The sequence below is a fragment of the Pungitius pungitius genome, chromosome 2 (assembly GCF_949316345.1).
Source record: "Pungitius pungitius chromosome 2, fPunPun2.1, whole genome shotgun sequence".
In the NCBI taxonomy this organism is placed as follows: Eukaryota; Metazoa; Chordata; class Actinopteri; order Perciformes; family Gasterosteidae; genus Pungitius; species Pungitius pungitius.
This window is the reverse complement of record NC_084901.1, coordinates 5186230-5199231: the sequence shown is the minus strand read 5'-3', so window position 1 is coordinate 5199231 and position 13002 is coordinate 5186230. Positions and strand designations below refer to the sequence as shown.

The 13002-nt window shown below is 44.9% G+C and overlaps 1 protein-coding gene across 1 annotated transcript; it reads right to left on the bottom strand.

Moving 5' to 3' along the window:
- Positions 1-527: 527 nt before the first annotated feature.
- dcp1b (decapping mRNA 1B) lies at positions 528-11422 on the bottom strand. The gene is made up of 11 exons (XM_037459819.2): positions 11031-11422; positions 10590-10630; positions 10142-10269; positions 4529-4595; positions 4003-4228; positions 3764-3856; positions 2665-3457; positions 2474-2524; positions 2146-2363; positions 1851-2063; positions 528-1693 (listed from the first exon to the last, which is right to left on the bottom strand). The coding sequence occupies exons 1-11, from the start codon at positions 11187-11189 to the stop codon at positions 1616-1618; spliced, it is 2067 nt and encodes a 688-aa protein (XP_037315716.2). The 5' UTR covers positions 11190-11422; the 3' UTR covers positions 528-1615.
- Between the last annotated feature and the right edge of the window lie 1580 nt (positions 11423-13002).

Here is a 13002-nt window from a genome sequence, read left to right as displayed (position 1 = left end):
AAGAGGTGACATTAAAGCAATAACGAGTGGACCTTTATTGTGGTAAGTGTCACTTGAAGCTGGATCCATCTTGAATCATAGCTATAGTAATAATAATAATAATAATAATAATAGCAGTCAGCCATGCAGATGCAAGGAGACAACAAGATAGACGGTAAGGAACCACAAAGTAAGTTTGAGAACATTTAATATCCAATTAAAATATTTTCCAGTTTATGAAAGAGCAAAACATTTCCGACAAAATGAAATAAAACATTTTAAAAATGTTCACTTGGATTCTGATGTCTTATGTTTCAAATGACAAAAAAAAAGAAGAAAAAAAATCATGGATGAAGACAAACAGCAACTGATTAGATATGTTGTATAAGAATGGATTTGTACTTCTACATGAGTTGTACATTTATTTAATAATGCAATGTAACATGCTGGTTATTTGTACATTGACAACAATACGTTTCGCTTGGGTACAAAAATAGGAAGAAAATATTCTATTTGTTATTCTCAAATGTATTTTTTTTTGATGCTGCTGTTGTTGTTGTTGTTGTTTTTGTGAACTCTGGTGGCGGTTTCATACAAGTTCACAGGAGCTTAGAGCAAACAGTAAACCCTAACCCAAATCAATTGTGGCATTTGTATTGATTGCGTGTGAGTGACAGTATGCAGTACATGTATCATAACAGTATTTTGGAAGTGCCTTTACGAACATATTTTCTTCTACATTAGCTTTCAACAGGCCTGTGAACTCAAAACAAGTATTATTGGATACATCTAAATACCTTCTCTGCTGCTTTTTATGGCTTTATGGCCTGTTTGATGAATTAAAGTTGTATTATTGCTGAGGGGACTCCTGTGATACAACTTGGGTGATGTTTCAGTGCATCAAAAGACGGTCAATGTTTTTGTTTGTTCATGTTAAACAAATTTAAAAAAAAGAATAATTGAAAACTACAGTTAGTTTTATTCTTTAAAACACGTTCAATCAGATAAGTGACATTTACCAGAATAAAAACACAGTCTCTGAACCAGCTCCCTGTGGGCAAGTTGAGTCTCCTGTACATTCCTTGCTACTTTGAGTTAGCGTGACACCAATTTATCAACAGTAACTAAAATACAAATAGATATTCATCCCAGCTAGAGTGAATAATTAAAAACAACAAGTTTCCATTTGAATTGAAGTGAAGAATTTGGATAGTAAAAGCAAATTAGTATGAACTTAATTTAAAAGAATTAAAATCCAACAAATTTTGTTAACAATTAAACATATTGTTAAATGTACAGAAAACCAAAGATGCTTAATATGTTTTACATCCAGTTTCAAGTCAGTTTGAGCGTGTCTTTCAGTTTTAAAAAAAACAAATTAAAATCAAACTCTGCGGTCATAAAAGTCATTTTAGATGGAAACACACTGACAACGCATTTTTGATAACTGCTTATTTTTTGTTGTTGCAATCGACTTGGTACTAAATGAGGTTCACTGGCTCGTCAGTGCAGAGAGGATACAGTAAGTGTGTGTGTGTGTGAGATTGGAAGAGCTAGATCCATGTTAGATGTAGCACAACGAGCCCCACTGCTCTGGACAGGGAGTACATGTGCAGACAGAAGGTGTGAAGCGTCATCAGTACTTGCTCCTGGAGTCATTAGCGAAGCGGCTGACGTAGGCTTCGTAGATGGTGTCCAGGAATGAGCTGTCAGTCTGAAACACACAAGCGAGGCACATCATACTGTTAGTTTGTGTGCGTGACCTGCATGTGCATTCTCACGTGTACTCTGCTTTCCCATAGCCAACAAAGAGACAAAGGGAAATGATTCGTGGAATATCATCTGCCGGTCAGTAATATTTTTTTATCTACCTGGATCATGTGCAGCAGTGTGGCTTGAATCTGGCTTCTGGACAGGACCCTGATCTCCTCCTGCACCGGGGGTTTGGACTGGGCCGAGGGGCCGGGGCAGCTCTCCTGGGCCACTGCTGAAAACCCGCCGCCGGACTTTCCCTGAGTGAACACACTAGGGGAGAGGAGCAGGTTGGGCGCCACAGTGGCTGGTATCCGCTGGGGGGAGATGACCTGGGTGGACGGAGATACGTATTAACTCTAAGCTGAAAAGAAATGGTAAACAAGTCGTGGATTGCCATTGGGCAGTGCTTACCTGAAACTGCAGCGCTGCCTTTTGCCCCGCGGAGGCCGCGGTCTGGACGGAGACCGGTTCCGCGCCTTGACTTTGAGTGGGCCCCAAGAACCGAGGGGCCAGGCCCGGACAGGGTCGCGGGGGGTCGTGGGGAGTCAGGCTTTGCTCCTGCTGGACCAGATGGAGCTTTTGCAGGAGCTCGTGGGGCGACACCACACCCGACATCTGGGAAGACGGACCTGAAGGCAGGGCATGATCAGATGAAACGGGCATCTCGGCGGAGGCTTTTTAGAGTTCAAACAGAAACATACAAAGGCAAACATCTGTAGGTAGGAAACGGATGTCGCACCTTGTAAAGATTGAAGGACTCGGTCGGCGGTCACCTGAGATGGAAGCAAACCTGGTAGAGCAGAGAAAATAACAATTATAAAATTCTACTTGTTATGTTATACATTTTAAAATGCATACATTTCCAATATAATCCATGCATGTAATCATTCAGGACATGGCCACACTGCTTATTCAGAAGACATGCCCCACCTGGTCCCTGGTTGTGCTGTGCCTCCGTCTGAGGTTTAACTAGGCTGTAGAACAGCTGCTGGCTTTGTTGCGCTTGCAGGTGTGAACAGGACACCGAATCCACCAGCAAGGGCTGCGAGGGGCGATGGGGGCTCTGCTGCAAAGCGGGCAGGTTGGAGGAGGCCGGCGTGGGCTGGGTTTGGAATAGTCTCATGATTGGGTCAGCCTGGAGCTGGAGCTGCTGCTGCTGCTGCAGCTGCTGTTGCTGCTGCTGTTGATGGTGATGATGAAGGTGGTGCTGCTGGTGGTGATGATGATGGTGGTACAGATGGTGATGGAGCTCCAGCGGCACCCCGTTGTCACACAGCCGGTTCTCGGGGGACTCGGACAGGGTCTGAAGCCCACCGCCCACCGCCGCGACTGCCCCCTGTCCCTGCATGAGTTTCTGGATGGCCGGGCAGTGCTGGGGAGGATTCTGCTGCTGCTGCTGCTGCTGACGGGCGCCAGTGGGACTCGGCAGCAAGGCCGCGACGGCGTTGCCGCCGTGCTGCCCGGCCGTTTGTCGTCCAATCGAAGCCCTCGGCCCTCCGTCGGAACAGCCAACCGCGGCGGAGGCGGACGCGGCGCCTCTGCCGGAGTTGACCGCGTCGTCGTATTTCAGTGAGCGGGCCACGGGGGGCCGCGCCACCCGTTCCGCCGACGGGCCCGTCTCCGGGGCGGCCGTGGGAGGGGCTGGGTCGCGTTTGGGTGAGTGTTGAGGTTGAGAGCCGAAAAGAGTGGCCAGAGAGAGAGGCTTGGGCTGAGTGTCACCGTCCTGGATGAGATGGAGGGGCGGTAGAAGAGTCGGAGGGGGGGAGAGAGAGAGCTGTGAGCGAGGAGGGAACTACTGCAACTAACCATGTTTTTCGTAATTTTACACATTTTTAGGGTCATTGACACCCACTGCTTTTGGTTGTTAGAACCAATCGACTTGTGCTTTAGGAGATACCATTATTTAGTTTAGGGGTGGAATCGATAGCCTCTTTTTCTGTTCATCACACATTTTATGACAAATGTGAAATTAGAAAATGTACTGAATGCAACCCAAGGGTTAAACCGGCAATGAATGGGAATGTTATACCTGCTTGCTCGGTTTAACAGGTATTGGTTTGATCAGGTTGGGGTTTCCATAAAGAACACTGCTGCCTCCTATCTCCTTTGGCTCTGATGCAGACTTCATGTGGGAAAAAGGAAGAAAAAAAAAGACGCAAAAGAGAATCAGAGAAATCCAAACAATCCCATAAAGTCAAATTATCCCAGAGCTAAACAAACCAATGCCAAAACACGTTTTGGGGAGCAGATTATTTGGTGTTATCCTACCTTGTCATACTCTGTGCGCGCCTTAGTCAACATCTGGATTATGTCCACCGCCTTCGCCTGACTTCCGCCGCCGCCTCCGACTATTCCTGCAAGTGCTCCCCCAACATCTTCTCCTCCTCCTCCTCCTCCTCCTCCTCCACCTTCTCCTCCACCGACTCCTCCCCTTCCTCCTGGAGACAACCATCCACCCTGCGACTGAGCCAGGGCCTGCTCTTGCTGGGTCAGACTACACACACAAACACACAAGTATGTCCATGTGAGAACACATACAGACCCAGAACAGAGAAGCAGTAAAGTGGAACAGACAAACACTCTGTCTTTACACATAATAAATGTCATTTGTGGGCTCTGCCGATCAGCAGTGGATTCATTAGTAAACACACGCAGTCTCTGTCGTGTGTGCGGACCGAGACTTTAAACAAAGTGTCACCCCGAGGGGGCATAGCTCACTATTCCCCCGTTAAGCAGACCCCATGCCATTTTCAATTTCTGTGTACGTACACGTTGTGGTTCTAAAAGCACTTACATCTTCATCCTCTGCGCAATGCGTCGGCAGTCCTCCTTATCGTAGAACCAAATTCCGTGGATAACCACTGCGGAAGTGAGAGAGAGAGAGAGAGAGAGTGTGAACTTTTGAACACATGTTAAAAAGAAGAAGAAAAAAAAGGTCCTGTTCCAGGGTGACGTCCTAGTCAGTCCTAAAGATAAAGTAAAGCTTTGAAATAATGAAACTGCCCGGTTGAATTAGGAAATGCACCGGCCGGGAAGGTCAGCAGACAACAGAATGACTTTTCAATGCAGTTACAATCAAATGAAGGCAGAGACATTCTGTCGTACAACGCTGCCGCCATGACATCATCACAGGCCCGACCTACACGCGAAGCGTTAATTAATAGCCCTGCTGGGTCACAACCAGGGTTTCAAATAAGTTAATTCCCAAAGGGCAACAGAAGCCGACAGGAGGGAAACTTGTGTCTGTGAACTACACAAATATGATCAACAAGGGAGGTAAATGGGATTACCCCACAGTGAGCAAGTAGGTTGCATTGCATTGCATTATTTGGATATTTTCATTCATACTGGCTTCAAAAGCATATTAAAAAGGTAGTTAGCAATTATTAAGTGCGGACAAACTCCTGATTTTACTTAGGAATACAATGTAGTCCCAGAAAAATAGTATCATGCTGCTCAAATGTTCTGTTAACATTCAACAGCTCGGTATCAGACGGTTTCAAATATAAGCAGACTAAAAAAGGAAACCATATTTTCACATTAGGATTTCAATAACAAACTGATGCACAAATGAGATAAAAGGAGTATGAATCTGGGCACAATTCCACACCTGCTGAAAAGTGATTGCCGCTCAGTGAGGCAAACACGCTTCACTGCGTACCGAAACACAACATTGAGGCTTCACAATCAACCCTTAATTAGACAGCAGGACATCACCTAACGCCCCAACCTGCTCGCTTCTTAAAATGAAGATAAGGTCCATACTAACCAGGCAAAGATGCTCCCTGAGAAGCAGAGAACCAAGTCATCTGCTGCATGTGGTGCACACAGTTATTCCCCCCCCCCCCCCCCCAGTCCTGTCAAAAAGATACAAGCGCACATTCCCACACAGACAGACATGCACAAAAATATACACAACACACACACACACACGGCTACAAATAAGGCCGGACGAGCCTCTGAGGTTAGTGTGGTGGCCGTGCACACACGCACACACGCACAGTTCAGTCGAGCCTGGGAAAATCATCCCAGTGCAAAATAAGAAACTGCAACCGCTTAGTGTTCACTGGGGATGAGACTGTTAGGGATCACAGCGACAGACTCACAGTCAGGGAGCTGGAAGGATTTAGGAGGGGTGGGTGGAGACGGATGAAAAATAGAAAGAAGTGAGGTGTGTTGGAGAGGGTTATCGGCGCCAAATCCCAACAAGAGAGAAACATCGAGCGGCTCTTCAGCAGTCAAAGAGTTTCTTCAAATAAGTCGACTGATGCGTGAAACAATATTACATGTCAATAAATAATTGAATACAAAGTCTCTACTTAAAAAGTGCAAATAAATTAAATGTAATAATTCAAGTGATTTTCAAGACAGAGGAGATCATCACACGCTTTGAGCTGCACTGAACTGCAAAGTCAAAACCTCAAAGAGGTAAAACGACCCCTCGGAGCGAGAGCAAGGGAGAGGGAGAGACGGAGTGGGAGGAGGACCGCAACCAGTAGCACCAACAAAGACGGGGCCAGGGCAACAACGTTTACACTTTCAGGGAGACAGAGAAAGAGCAGGGAGGGACATCTGCGTCGAAATAGATGACGCGAAGACCCTGACGGAGCGAAGCGGACAGCGGACGCAGCCGTCGAAGCGGCGATCCTGAACACGAGCCTTTGAGTTTTCGAGCGAAAAAAAACTTCAACAGCAAGCGCTTCCTCCAGTGCAGTGTGGTGTGGTCCCCCCCCCCCCCCCCCCACCCCCGGGACCGGGACCGTCCCGAGCAACAGGGATCCCTGGCACACGCGTGGTGTCTGCTGCACAACTTCAGCAAGTCTTCCAGAGGGACGTGGACAGATAAGAGACCATTTCTATTTTAATTGGACATTTACATAATTGTTTTTTTTTTCCCCTTGGATCATTAAGTCCATTTCTATCTCAACTACTCTGCTGTCGTTTGAGTTTGAAAAAGGAGCATTCGTGGTTAAATCTGCGTTCCGTGGTATTTTGTTCAACTGTTTTGACAACACACTAACAGTGTTTGGCTGTTACCCAAACGGCGCTACTTGGCCTGCTCTCGACATACTTGTGTTTGGTTTAGACTTAGACGCAGTTTGAAATGCAGACATAGTTGTTGGCCGCAGCGTTGCCCGAGATGGATGAGGTGAGCTTTTACTGCAGTCCGTGATCCGCTTTGTGGAGGGAGCTCAGTCACGATGAGGAGGGTTGATATTCTTTCAGGCGCTGTTTAGTCTGCTGGACGTCAGTCACACCTAATGCTCGGAGTCATTGTGGACCGAGAACCACCGCCACTCGCTTTGTATTGAAGAATGGAATTTGTGACATTGGGGGAGGAGTAAATATCAATCAAAACTCATCTGTTACACCATCCCTGTTGAGGCTTACTTTTTTTTTTCGTGCTAATTTTGTTAACTTCTGAGGAGCCATCGCCACAACCACAAATTCACCACCCGATCTGGATGAAGAGACATTTCCACGGTGCCTTTCATTGCAGAAGCTCACCATCAGTACATCCTTTGCTTCCAAATAAAACTTCATCAGAGGAAGCAAACTTTCACTGAAAGTTATTCGACAGACGAGCCATTACTGGAGCTGCGATTCAAGGTGGAAATCAGAGGGGGAAAAAAAAAGAGAGGACAAACCGCAACGGAGCCATGCTGAGAGGCCTGTTTCAGAGGGAGCGTAAGCATGAGAGACTGGAGGAGGAACCCGAGGTCAGATTCAAAGGCTTGCTGGTGTCAGAGACAAACCTGGGCTACACGTACGTCCGACCTGGAGGTAAGAACTGCCCCTCACAGCCTGCTATACACCCAGCCCCGTGTTGTTGCTGATGTTGACGTAAACGGAGTGGGCCACTGTGCATTTTCACGTTCAAACAATGAATCGCCGTCTATAAAAATCTGTTTTGCCAACACTCCACACGGAGACAGAAAGCACATTGCACTTGCCCATCACATGGGCCACAGTAAAGCAGCCAATATTCATGGTTGAGGAGGTGGAACTAAGTCATTAAGTGCTTAACAATTACTTTGTTATCAAAATAGCCACGTGTCCATTCATCACGGTTCAGCCAGCAGTTACAGCTGTTTTCCGGCAGGAAATTTAAAACAGCCTTCGCCGTGAGAACACGTTCGGGACAGCACACAAAAGGTTTTGAATGAACATTGAAATGAGCCGTTAGTTTCCTGCGTCTAGTGGAGCCACAGTCGACAATCAAGACAGTAACACGACCGGGTTGGGGGCGGGGGGGGCCACCTTACTCCACGTGCAATGCAGATAATGGGCCGACTGATAGGCTGCTGGGGATAGTAGGTGCTTGTAGGAATGTAAAAAGCCTTCTAACCGTCCTGCCTGTCCGGGGGAACTTCCCACAGGGATCTTGACGTGCTCAGACCAGAGATCTCTCCCTAATCGTGTCCCGTATTTTGGCATATCTCAATTCTCCACCGTTTATTTTTAACACGGGTGTGCCACTTTGTGCCAACTGCCGTTCCAGGAAGCAACGACAGCACCGAGAGCTACATGTTTATCCAAGGATAAGATTCCACGACCCTTTCTCACAGAGGTCGTGACACGGTGGGACTGAGGTCTTAAAAATCTTACTGACACGATGTTGGCAAGTGGAAAAAAAAAAAAACTTTCCTAAGCTGTTTATACAGTTTTTTGGAAGGGATTCATCCCACCCACGTATACCTTTGGGGAAACACCCAGTGGTGATCATGTGACATTCGGATGTGTATTAGAGCCTACGCCGTGCCATTCATGTGCATGTGTTTTTAGTTTAATCTGGCTAGACCTAGTCACGAATCTGCATGCTAAAGAAATCGCTGGTGCAAAAATGCTCGTGAATCACAGCGTTGTGGTGATAAAGATCAGCTTGATTACAACCGTTTGGTATCTTGCCTTATTTGCCAGCTTTATCATTCGTCTCATATCAGTGCAATCGTCTGGAGCCATTAGGTCTGCTATGTACTCACCCACTCGTTAACTCATGTAAGCGCTAGCCAGATTTATGCGTTTTAAATTCCTTTTCATCACCAAAAAATGTGAGTTAGCTGTGCCCTTGCAATTTAGTCTCCATTACCGATGCCTGAACCACATCTAGAGACGGGTATTATCACAGATCTACTTTGATGTGTCTGCATTACAAACTAAAAAATACAGGAGGAGTCACAGTGAAAAGTAATACGCATTTACTTTCCTGAGCCTTTAAGATATTTTATAATATCAGTAATACTAATGAAATACTGCAATGCAGGCGTAAGGAATCCACTCCCATCTAAACACAACATTCCACCTGCCTCTCACTGAGCCTGATGGAGAGTGTGAGACCATGACAGACAGACAGGGAGGTCTGTGTGTTTCAGCTATTCCTGAGTGAGTGTGTTTTATCAGTGACTGTTGTGGTGTATCTAATCTGTGCTGGCTGGCTTTGGAGTTCGGTCAGGCTCTTGTACCAGAGGCACACTGTGCAACGTGTGTGCGTGTGTGTGTGTGTGCGCGTGCACACGTGTGGACGTGCGAGTGAAGTCAGATGTAGGTCTCAGATGGAGAGAGGCTGACCGAACTGGAGTCACAGCAATACCTCGGCTCCTTAAAAGGAACTAGCTGATCCGACTAAAACGAGCAGTAGGCTACACACTTTGGTCACTCTACCAAATTGTTGATCTTTTATCTAACTTCCTCCCCGTGGCTACAGATAAACCTGTCATTTTTAAGTGTGGTGTGATCACATTGCTGACACGTCTTAAAAGTCACATAAGCTGCATATGAGATTAAATATACGCAATGTAGTGTGCATATTTTATGTAAGCAGTCTAAAGAGTAAAGGAAGTTACAAAATGTGATGAAGAAAAGAGTCCTTGAATCAGACCCACAAGATAAAAGATGCGCAATTCTAGTTGTTTGTTGTGAAATTCAAATTGGAATCGTCTACCCAGTTCATCCATGTCTTTTCTTGTCCCCCCCCCCCCCCCCCATTTCCTGCTGGTCTTTGTCTTTGTGACCAACTCTTGAGTAATGAAGACAATGTTTCTGGCTGCCAGCAAAACACAGCAAAGTCTATTCAAACTGACGGTCTATGTGGCTAGTCGTAGTAGTTGGTCATCCATGTCTGTTCACACTGTGACTGTCCGTCTAACTCTGGTAATATAAACAATGGTTCGACTAGAAAATCTCTCCCTCCTTATTTTTTGAAAGTTCAAAATTGAAGGCGTTGATAATTATTATCCACTGCAATGAATTAAAAAAAATGGGAACAAGTACAAAATCACACTCAATCTACCTGTGCATATAACGCGCTCCACAGGTGTTGAGGTGACACATAACTGAAGGTATCAATAAAGAGTAAGTGGACATCAGAAGGGTGTGTCTGTGTGTAGCCGTTGGTCTTTCTCCTTACGTCGTGCGTTGCGGTAAAGCAGGAAGGGGTGCTGAAGCTGAAAGTCCAAGTCTTTGGTGATTGGCTCCGTCAGGTTCTCCATGCTGAGTCTGTTCATAATGGTGAAACCATGCCTGGGAGATGCCAGTCTGACACACAAAGAGGACACAAGGCAGAAATAATGGTGAAGAATTCGTGCAAAAGTAAGTCAATTACAACTTTTAACCAGAGAAACTTCAGCTGTATAATGTCCAACCATATTGCCCATGTTTTATTACACAGAAACAGTTGTGTTCAGTGATTACATATGTCATATGTATTGTAATCCAATACTTAATTTAGACCGTTAACATCAAGGCATGGCGTTATGATATGCCAATACATCTAAATAACTTAAAGGAAATTCCCAACAATCATATGGGAAGAGGTTTAACGTTACTTAATTGTCCAAGATAAACATTAACGTTACCTTGTGTAGATAAATAGGGTGCCTTCCACCTCTGTCTTCTCCTGAGAAACACGTACAATAAAAGGAAAATTAGAAAGTTCTAATCATTTGCAGAACCTAATCTCGTCACCGGAGACAAGCTAAATGAAATATTTACCAATTAAAAACCCCTTCCCAAAAATGATGATAAAGATCAAGCAGTTTAAAATACTTGGCAAGTGCTCGCGGCCAACGTGCATCTTTATCTTTATTATTGTTAGCTCAATGTTCCAGGCCATCAAATAACACAGGACTATAACTTTTAACTGTTGAGAAAAATAACAGTTTGGACCCAAAACAACAACAGCTGGGTTCATATAAATGACGCAACTTAAATTGGAGAAAATCTGTGTCAGTGACAAAGCGCGCCTATCAGGTACGAAGCTAAGCTAAGTTAGCATACCAAGTAAAGTTACGGCTTACCCACTCATTTGCCCTGTTGTTATAAGTATACAGGGCAACTTGACTGGCCACGTCCACAATATTATTGATGTATGGGTCTTGTCGCTGCAGAGCAGCCAGGCTTATGTCCAGTCCTTTAGCGGTGAGACAGCTGGTGCTACCTGCAGAAGTCGCTGTCATTGTTCCCTATGGAGAAGTTAGCTCGCTACCTAGCTTGAGTGGCTAGCGGACCACAGGGAGGTAAGATAAAAAAAAATAAAAAAATAACAGCAAGGTAAATTAATCAATTGAATTTGTAACTGCGTAATTGTCTGTTTTGTAATTTAAGATTAGCGCATTTTAAAGAGTTCACGAAGACTAACTTCCACGAGTGAGTCTGTCAGCGGCCATGTTTTGCCAGAGAGAGTGTAAACAACCAGACAGGAGTAGCTGCGCAGCACGATTGGATGTTTCAGTGTAATAAATCAACATGGAAAAGTCGATTGAGTAATGCTGTTGGCATTAAACTAATACGATAACGTCACTAATGTCAGGAGAACATGGTACATGTAGTTTTACTTTGATTACTTAACAAACATCAAGAATCAATACTTAACATTGGGTAGGTTCATTTTACTGTCATTTGTTCTGGGGTATATTTTTATTTGAGCTCTTTTTAGGTGTAACATAAATAAATCTCTAACAGGTTTGAATGGGCCAAAGCCCTCTATGATAGTGGTGCACGGGGTTGTGGACACCTTTTGTGTGGTCGACAGACAGTTGTTGGGTTTGTTAGTATTATGGTTAAAGAAAGCTTTCCTGTTTAATTCTTCTGCCATTACGAGTAAACAGCTGATGTCTGTTCTGGGAAACGTAGACACTGATGCAAACTGATGACGGTCTCCCAAGCCTCAGTTAGATTTCCCATAAAATGCACTAGGGGGCGTCAAAGGGATGGATAAAACACAGGCCTTCCTCCTGGAGCCATTTACTGGATCGGCTCGCGTTGATATGAAAGTCCAGACCTGAAAGCATGTGTGTGTCTTTTTTAAGTTTTGTCTCAACAGGAATGTCTTATGAAAAAGCAAAAGAAATGGACCCACAAGTAATTGAGGCATCTTCTTTGGGAAATAATTTAGTACATAATGCATGGGCTCAGTTAAAATAACTTTGCAAATGCAAAGTTAAGACAGATGCAGTTGTCTAAACCAGTGGTTCTCAAATGGGGGTACTTGGGGCTACATGAAGGCACTCCAGGGGGTATGAGAGATTTTGACCCAATCTGGCACACGGCCCCTTTCATCACCCGTCAATCACTGCTGCCTTGAAGGCTCAAACAAAGGACATATGGTTGAAGCGTACAGCTGCACTGCGGAAGAAAACACGTCCACAAGGTGCAAAGTGTTGTTTCGGTAGGAAATCAGACTCCGGGGGGCACAGTGCTGTATATTACATCTTTTTTTTCAACAAAAAAGGTTTTGCACTCCTTAGGGGGTACTTGACTGAAATAAATATTTCTCAGGGGGTACGTGACTAAAACATTTTCTCTCCACTCACTCAGACCCGCATGGGGTGAATGAAGCACACGCAGGTCAGAAGGAAACGTCCGCTGCATTTAGTGTGGGCCTATTGGTCTTTTGCGAGATAGATCTTTTTGCCACTTTGTCAGAGCGAGAGTGAATTGTCGGCATGTGTTTCAAGGCACATGTCTTTTCATCAGCGTGGTATCCATCTGATAGTCGGGGGTGCGTACTTGTCAATGATGAGGCAGATCAATACTGTCGTAAACCGTTCAGTTACAATTAAGTGTTCAACTCTGATTGAACACTTTAGCACTTTGGGTTGGGGATTGGAGCAGCTGATCCACACAGGCATACAGTATGATGGGATATAGCATAATGTTTGTAAAAAGGCTATTTTTCAACTTGAAAAAATGACAAAACAGTGACAGTGGACAATATTTTTCTCAGCTGGTGAATAACTGTCATATTCTTTTTAGTGGATAATGTTTCAA